Below are 8,568 nucleotides of genomic sequence, written 5' to 3'. Positions count from 1 at the left end.
GACGGCGGGGCGCCAGTGCCGCGCTTCTCAGGTCGCAGGGTCCTGGGAGAGCTGGCTTCTCGTCAGAGTAACCAGAAGACCTGCTTGAATGTAATCTGAGATTGACCTGATGTGCCACGGTCTGCTTTTAGTTCCTTTTCTCACTCTTCCTGCACCTTCCTTACCCATCAATGCAAAATCGCTCGGTGTAACTCCTCCCAGAACCTGCTCCTTCTTACAGCAACACAGCGACTCTTCCCGTAGGGGTAAAACTAACCTTTCCTGCAGCAGCACACTTGGAGTTTAAGCTTAAAATCCCCACACATTGGCGCAGTATTTTTACGGCCCTTTAGATTCGCATACTAAACTAACACGGGAATGATCTCTTCAAACCGCATTCACGAGAGGTATGGAACAAATGTAGTTATTTATAGTGCAGTTTGAAAAGATTGAGACCTTTGTATGCTGTGCTGTATTTGGGAGAGAGGCTAATATGGCAGATCTGCTGTAGGAACCTTTTGCAGTGCAGATGGTGGGATTTGTGCCTGCCGTTAAGCCCAGAGATTGGATGGAACATGGTGGGTCAAAATTAATAAAGAGATACATCTCCTGAATAGCAAATACTTCTGAACTGATGAATATGATTATACTTTAAACACTCGTAAGTGCTGAAATAGAAATTCGTCACAGCTTGTTTTATAGAAATGCTGAAAGTCATTGGTAATATGCAAAAGTAGAAATGCTTGCAGGTGGGAAAAATGACAGGCTGGAAGGAATGTGAAACACATTGAATGATACGTGGATGACTTGACACTTTTTTCACTTTATAATTTGGTTAACTGAAAAGTTGGATGGAAGTATTTTGGCTGTAGATATGCAATTGGATAAAAAGGAATGGCATTCAGAATGTAATTTACCCAGCAAGCTTTCTTTTACAAAGATTTTTTTAGTGCATTGCAGTGGTAGAACAGCCCAATATTTTGTTCCGATCCATATGGGGCTTACTTGGAAGACCTCAACATCAGCATACTAATTGCTGTGGACTGTATTAAGGAAGTAGCAACAAGTGTTAAGGGCAGGAACAGTGAGCTATTTTCTTCATTTGATAGTTGATTATAACTTGTATATTTATAATCAAGAACATACTAGCATTTTGCTGGATTTCTTTTTTTATTAATAGTCTATTTAATTTTTTTAATCTATTTGAGGAGTGATACAAATGCTGGCTGTATCAGTGAATATTTTAGGTGTGATTATTACCGCAAAACCAAATGATTTGCTCGGAGTACATGGTGGAACATTATTCAGGGCCATGTCTGAAGCTGCTGACAGCATTGAAAAGAGTGTTTTAAAAGGAAGCATTTAATGCATGTATATGAAAAAAGAATGGAAATTAAAAATAATTTCTGAGGCAGATTGACTCCTGGACTTGCACATGCTGTTGCCCACAGCAAGCCATAGCTCCAGAAGGAAACAGCAGATAATAAGTAGCTATGAAATAAAAAGAACATCCTTGCAACAGAAGGGTGCATCGTGATTCCAAGTGCCGGTTTGAGTTAAATTAGAACTATTTAAAAACTGAGAGCAACCTGTGGTATGATATCAAAACAATCTTATTTAACTATAGGAAACAGGCCAAAAATGTTGTTTGAAGCCTCAAGAAAAAAGATAAAGCTTGCAACAAGCTGCCCCATAGAATGATCTAATGGATCATCACTGTATTGTGATGCCAGAGAAGAGTCTCATTTCATGCATATTGATGGAAACATAAAAGAACCTCGTCTCAGCAGTGACCATATCATGACATACCTAATACACATTCTTATTTGCGTTTTTCTATATATCCTGCTAGGTGGATAGAGAAATCTGTCAGCATGAGTGAAGACAATGTAAATCTCAGTCAGGGATCAGACAGAGAGGGAGAGGAGTGGTATTTAGTTCTGGCTTGCGTTCCAGAGCTCTGGCTGCAGGCCAGGGCTCCTAATAATCCTTAAGTAGTATGATATTTCTGCTAAAATAATCAGTGGTGACGTGCAGTCAGTACCAGTGCCTCTGGTTCAATTTGTCGGCAGGGTTCAGCACTAATGCTGTGCAGAGAAGAGCTGAAAAAATTTGTGCTCTTTAAGACCAGCTGTTTTTCACAAGACCTTGCTGTATGGTTGGAAGTTTTGTTTAGCTTCTTGGAGGGGAGAAAGAAAACCGACTTACAGAAAAAAACTGCTGTCATGTCAGTTGCCTGGTTTGGAGTAACTGCACAGTTGTTTCTCAGATGAACTGCAAAGGTTGAGGAAGCTGGCGTCTTTCTGTTCAACAATTCACAGGTCAAACTCCTCATTTAGTCACTGATGTGTGGAAGCTCTGACCGCTTCCTTGCTTGACACATCTTCTAAACTCGTCAGTTCTGCTGTGGGTCCCAGCACTCCCAACTGCTACCAAACCAGGAGAAAAGCTGGAGGAGAGTGAAGGATTGCTTAGGTCAATAGTTACCTATGTTCTGAACAAGATTCTAAAACTTTTGGCCACGTGTCTGTATTGAATTTAGTCCAGTCCAGAAGAAACAGCAGAAGAAGGATAACTCCTCACCACTGTTGTAGTTTCCTTTTTTTTTTTATTTGTGTGTGTTCTTTTGGTTTAGAACAATCTCTCTCCCTTCTTTGCCTTTTTTTCTGTATTAGTCTAAGTCCATCCCAAATCTGTCTGGTTTTCAGCCAGCTACCAAAACCTGATTTCCAGTGCCCCACCCTTCCAGGTTAATAACACAGTCTATTCTCTGTACCCCACACGATTCTCCTTCCTAACCTCAAAGCTAACCTGGCCCCATCTAACCGAATGGCACCCAGAGCCTGTACCTTGTCCTCATGATAAAGTCTTTGCTCTCTTGAGAGAAGGTGGGTTTTGAGGAATACTGTCCTGCATGATGCACAGCTGCTTAGACATGTACCTTCATGCAGGGAGAACCTGGGGTCCAGAATGGCAGAGGTACTAATTTTTGTAGCTGTCCCCTTCATGCTGTCCTGCCATCACCCTGACTTATCTCTGAAGGCGTTCCTTTTAGTTTCTGGTGGCATAAAGAGATGCAAATACAACTTAATTTGGGAGAACAAGAGCCTAATATGTGTATTTTTTTTAAAACACAATATCAGATTTTGCTAGAACAGGACTATCAGCGTAGTGTTGTATGCTTTCTAAGCCTGCTCCCCGCTTGTGAGAAGTGGCTGGGTTGATCACAGTGAAAGAGAAGTTGAGGACAAAGAGCACACATATGTTGCCATGTGTATCTTTCACATTAGTGAGTCAAGTCTGGTGTCTCCTATTATAGAAGGTGGGATTAGATTTATTAGTGTGGTTTGTGTAAATATCATATGTGCTACAGTTTGCCTGGCTGTTTTTATGCTGATGGAGCAAATACGGCTAAATCAAAGTAGATTAAACAGTGGCAACATTAAGATACAGTTTGGAGAATATTAACATTTCTCAGACAGCAGCAAAGCTGTTAGCTGAGGAGTGCTACTCAAGTTCTTCTCAGCTCTGAGTGCAAGGGCAATGGAGATCCTTCAGAAGATGCCGATGGAGGGGAGAAAGAGGAGCTGCCTCAGTTATGTCCGTGAGCACCGGGAGAACAACTGGAGACATTCAGCCTGTGTGTGAAGCAAAGCCTGGCAGTCTTTTCCCAGCCCAGAGTAACGGGGCTGAATGGCACTTAGAGCTGTCAAGGGAAGATCAAAGTTTAGGTGGAAGGAAACAACTGGGCGACTTTATGTTTTTACCTTTTCTATTCTCTCTTGGATTAAAGGTGAAATAAGCATTAGCTTTGAAGAAGCTGTTTGTGAGTTAATCAGTCAGATGCTTGGGAGGAAGAGGAAGCTTGTTTGAGCCTACTGTACTAATGCAGATGGTAAACGGGTACGGCACCTGCAGAGCCAAGTTTTAGAGGGGATGAACTGAGTGGTGGCAACCAGAGATGGGTAAAGATGCCAAAATTGCAAGTGGTGTATTTAGGGCAGACACGAATGGGCACTCTTTGGCCATAATGTGTGCTTAATTTTATGGCTGGGAATAGGCCTGTTGAGATGAACAGAACTATTTTTAGGTCTAAATTAAGCGTGTACGTAAATACTTCATGGTCTTGAAGTAAAACCTAGTCCTTGGTGTAAACTTAAAGGACAATAACGCCGTCAGCATGAAATTGGTATAATTTCTGGTGGGATTTGCAAGTAAATTAAAATAAGGATGACAGGAGGAAGAAACAAAGAATGGCAGGAAAAAGGAGATGAAACGTGCAGAATGGTAACATACAGAATGGTACAGGTTAGATAAGGAGACCTGATGCTGCTAAATTTGTGCTCTGAGAAACTGCACTTCTAGCTCCTCTTAATGTTAGGAAAAAAACTAGCATTCTGACTTCTAGTTAACTGTTTTGATTTAGTATTAACTGTTTTTCTTTAGAAATAACAAATGCAGACATTGGAGTATTTATGCTGTTGACTTTGCAAGGTGTTTATTTTGTTAAAAAGAGATGAATGCCAAGAAGCTTTGCATTTATATTAAATACATTCCAGCAGTACAGTGTTTGTTGAAGTATGACAGAGTATCAACCTGTTTTTTTAAAATACTGTTCAGTCCTTAGAGTTAGCATGCAAAATAATGTATTACACTGTGATATTTATTCCTATTTGAGGCTGCAGTGCCTTGTAGGTCTGGGGTAAAAGAGCATGGTAGATGGTGGTAATCCAAATGAAACTTCTCTTCCTTGAAAAATTGATTTAAATGAGGATGACTTTGTTGTATTTTTACATGCATTTTATTTAATGGCATTTTTAAAAAAAGAGTTCTGAGAAAACACAATTGGGAAATACGGTTACAAAAAGTATGTGGCTAATAGGTCATCATCCATGTGGTAGCTCAGTTCTCCTGTTTTCAACTAAGAATGGAGTTTTCATAGGCTTTCTTATCCTGAGATTATGATGTACGTCACTAAATGACGAGACCACTAAAAGCTAAAAACTCAATTTTTATGTGTTTCGGACTACACACCATTGCAGTTATGAATGAATCCAATCTTCCCTGCAGTTGCTGAACTATTTTTCATTGTTACAATTAAGGAGAAAAAATCTGTAATAGTTCGCCAAAGAAGAAGAGGCCATTTTGATTCCTGACAGATGCAAAACTATAATGATAATTGTGTTTGACAAATGTTTAGCGTATGTGTTGATAAAGTGTAAAAATGCTTCCTGAAGCTGCTATCCCATACGATGCAATGCATATATATTCATCTTAAAGATGGTTGTTTTCTTGCTTGTTTGTGAAACAAACAAAAAAAAATTTGAAAAAGAGTTGTAGTATAATTGAAATGAGGCATACAAATTCTGGATTTTCATGGCCCTTTTTCCCACACCTCCCACACACAGACACACACACACAGACACACACACACACACACACAGGTTTATAAAAAGGCTTTTTAAAATTTTTTTCTACACATCTAGAATGCTACTTATGATGATTTCTTCAAATAGTGTCTTTAAAACCTGCACTATTAGATTCTCTTGCTAAATTGGGCATCCTTGGAACTGGTAATGTTGCCACAGAGCTCATTTGTCAAAAGATGCAAAAAAGTTCCAAAAAAGTAAATGTACCCAAACACGTGGTTTCTGCAGTTCTCGTTTTTACAGTTTGCCAGTTACTGCAGAAACATTTTTCCTCACTTGGACATTTGCAAATTGGTTGCATTTTAAACACTTGCTTAGTTCAAAATGAATTTCCATCTTGAAATTTTTTTAAAGTTTTTTTTAATCCTAAAATTTCCTTTCATTTTCAACAAGGTGAAGCACTGTTAGAAACTCAGTTTGAAAATATTTTTACAAGGACAAATAAAGGACAAAGTTTAATGAAAACTCATGAGAAAAAAATACTGCTATTTTTGATCATGTTTGTAGATGAACAAAGATGAGAAATACTGTTGCCACAGTAAACAGATGCCATTTATTAAATACTTGTTCAAATATAATTAAAAATGTTTTGTAAGGAGTTCTTGGGACTGCTCATGTTGGTTTTAATAGGCCTTTTCATGGGAAACTCTCAGAAGGCTGAGGGTAAACTAATGTCATGGTATTTAAATGTAGGCAATTATAGGCCTGTCAGCTTCTCATCAGTCTCGCACAAAATAATGTAACAGCTGAAACCAGGTTCAGTTAATGAGGAGTTAAAACATGGTAGTATAACAAATGCCAATCTATGTGTTTTCATAGACTATATTTTGCGAAATGAAATTGATAGATAAATGCAATTATTGTATTTTGTTACTAAAACTACTAATATGTAATAACAGTAGTGGTAGTAGATGCTGGGTGTAACAGGGTTATAACAGGGTTGTATGTAACTTGGTTCCATTTGATATTTTAAGAAGTGAAAATGATACAGTATCAATGTGGCAAACATTAAGTTTGCCTGGCTGGCTGACAGGCCTTAAAATGCAATCATGGATTGTGAATCATCATCTGTTTTTTAGTGGGATGCTGTAAGGATTGTTGCTCATCTCTGCTATCTGACAGGTTTATCAGCGATCAGTCAGTTGACTGCTGCTAGCTTTTTCAGATGACAGCGATTTCTGGGGTGTTATTTAATGAAAAAGTCTGGTTGGTAACAGCCCATGATCACTTGGCAAACTATACCCAAGGAAACAACTCCATGTTAGTAGCCAAATTCAAAATCATCCGCCTATGGACAAGAAAGATGACCTTTTTATTTCTTTTTTTTTTTCAAATGTGAAGCACTGACTTCAACTGTCATGAAAGTCAGAATAGCTCAGCTGAGTTCTTTCTGTGATAATAGGATTGAAATAGGCCAGTGTGATCCACATGCACCTGCCCATGAAACAGACACAGGCTAGAAAGAATGTACATTTTTGAGTTTAGTTACTCATTAGATGGTTTAGGAAGGATTGTAAAGCAACTTCTAAATCAGGACTGACTTTTTTCTAAGCAATGTATTTACTACTATTATGTTTGTTGGACCTGAAATAGTAAGGTCCAAAGTAGGGGAAACGTGCTAGATAGGTCATGGTAGATGATCAGTATGTCTCTACTGATGTTAAGCTATTAAATATGTGTTACTGACAGTTTGTTTTTAATAGGGTTCCAGCACCTACATAACTATTTCTTTTCCTTTCAGAACTCTTCTGTTCCTTAATCAAAGGAACCGTCAGATATCGTCATTCCATGGAACTGAAATATTGGTGAATTAGACCAGGTTCCCTAAAGGACTGCAAAATGGAGCCAATAACATTCAAAGTTAAAAAGTATCACACACCTAGTGATTTCTCAGCAAGTTTCAGTCTCCAGCTTGTTGGTTCTCTGCCAGTGCATTCCCTAACCACCATGTCAATGCTGCCTTGGATTGTGGCAGAGATCCGCATGCTCAGTACAAAGTCTTCCAAAGAAGAACCTAGCATCAGCCAAATCCGACTTTGTGTTTCACCAGCGAGTTTGCGATGTGAACCAGACACAGGGAAAATCCAGCAGTGGGATCCTTTGATTTGTTCAAGTTTGTTTGAATACAAGCCACAGCATGTCCACAAACTGATTCACAACAGCCATGATCCAAGCTACTTTGCTTGTCTGATAAAGGATGCAGCAGCAAATCAGCGAAGTATCTGCTATGTATTTAAAGCTGATGATCAGACAAAAGTAAGTAAAAAGAAAAAAAAAAACCAAAGCAAGCAACCCTGGAGTTGCTTTTGTGCTGTTTGAAACCTTTCACTACAGTGTAAGATCTTAAGATTGTATTTATAATTAGAGACTGGATCTCACTAAAACTTACTGACAAGCGTCACTTTACTTGATGTTAATGGTTCAGTTGAATCTGAACTGCTCAGTATGTGAAGTGAAAGGTGTGTAAATCTCCTACAGGATCAGAGCCTGAATTTCATTGGCTTAAAAAACACTTTAGTTTGGGATATGGGCTGAAATCTTGGCCCTCAGGTCAGTGAGAGTTTTTCTGTTGATGTCACTAGGGCTAGGATTTCACCCTTGAGTCACTGTGAACTTTATCTAATCCCACGGTTAGACCTCTCAAATTTCTATTTTCCTGAGTTGAGACCGATGTGACTGGGAAATAGAGATACCTCCTTTCTCAGAAGGAGGAGGGGGTAAGGTGGAGCCTCCATATGTAGCATACCTCCAACCACAGGACACTGTGGAAACCTCTTCCTAGCTCTGTAATCCACAGAGCGTGGCAGGTGATGCTGCAGAATGGCAGAGAGGCCACAGCACAGTGCTGCAACTCTGTGACATTCAGGCTTGCTGCTGCATGGCGTGAGACAGGAGTTGGGTGTGCGCGTCTCACTGTGGATGAGATTTGGCTCGGTCTGCATTTCCTCAGAGCAAGTTCTTTGCTGAAAAGGTGGAAGCATTAAAAATAGTTGATCTCTTCTTTTGTTTGAGAGTAATGTGAGACAGTAACTCTTGTGAATGAGTAAGGTGAATAGGATTTGGCACAAAGCTATTGTGATCTACTGGGGACAAAACAGTGACATATCCTTCACCTCCCAAGTGTAGACTCTAGTTATAATGTTGGAAAACAGCATCTTTC

The 8,568-nt window shown here is 39.3% G+C and overlaps 1 protein-coding gene across 2 annotated transcripts in view; it reads left to right on the top strand.

Moving 5' to 3' along the window:
* Positions 1-7,156: 7,156 nt before the first annotated feature.
* Positions 7,157-8,568, top strand: part of TBC1D1 (TBC1 (tre-2/USP6, BUB2, cdc16) domain family, member 1) — a 112,165-nt gene continuing 110,753 nt past the window's right edge. For both annotated transcript variants that reach the window (XM_009321388.1, XM_009321387.1), the window contains exon 1: positions 7,157-7,664. In XM_009321388.1, coding sequence (XP_009319663.1) covers positions 7,248-7,664 — 417 coding nt within the window. In that variant the 5' untranslated portion in view covers positions 7,157-7,247. The remainder of the gene's footprint in view (positions 7,665-8,568) is intronic.

The sequence above is a fragment of the Pygoscelis adeliae genome, unplaced genomic scaffold, assembly GCF_000699105.1.
Source record: "Pygoscelis adeliae isolate BGI_AS28 unplaced genomic scaffold, ASM69910v1 Scaffold133, whole genome shotgun sequence".
Classification (NCBI taxonomy): domain Eukaryota; kingdom Metazoa; phylum Chordata; class Aves; order Sphenisciformes; family Spheniscidae; genus Pygoscelis; species Pygoscelis adeliae.
This window is presented reverse-complemented; position numbering and strand designations above follow the sequence as displayed.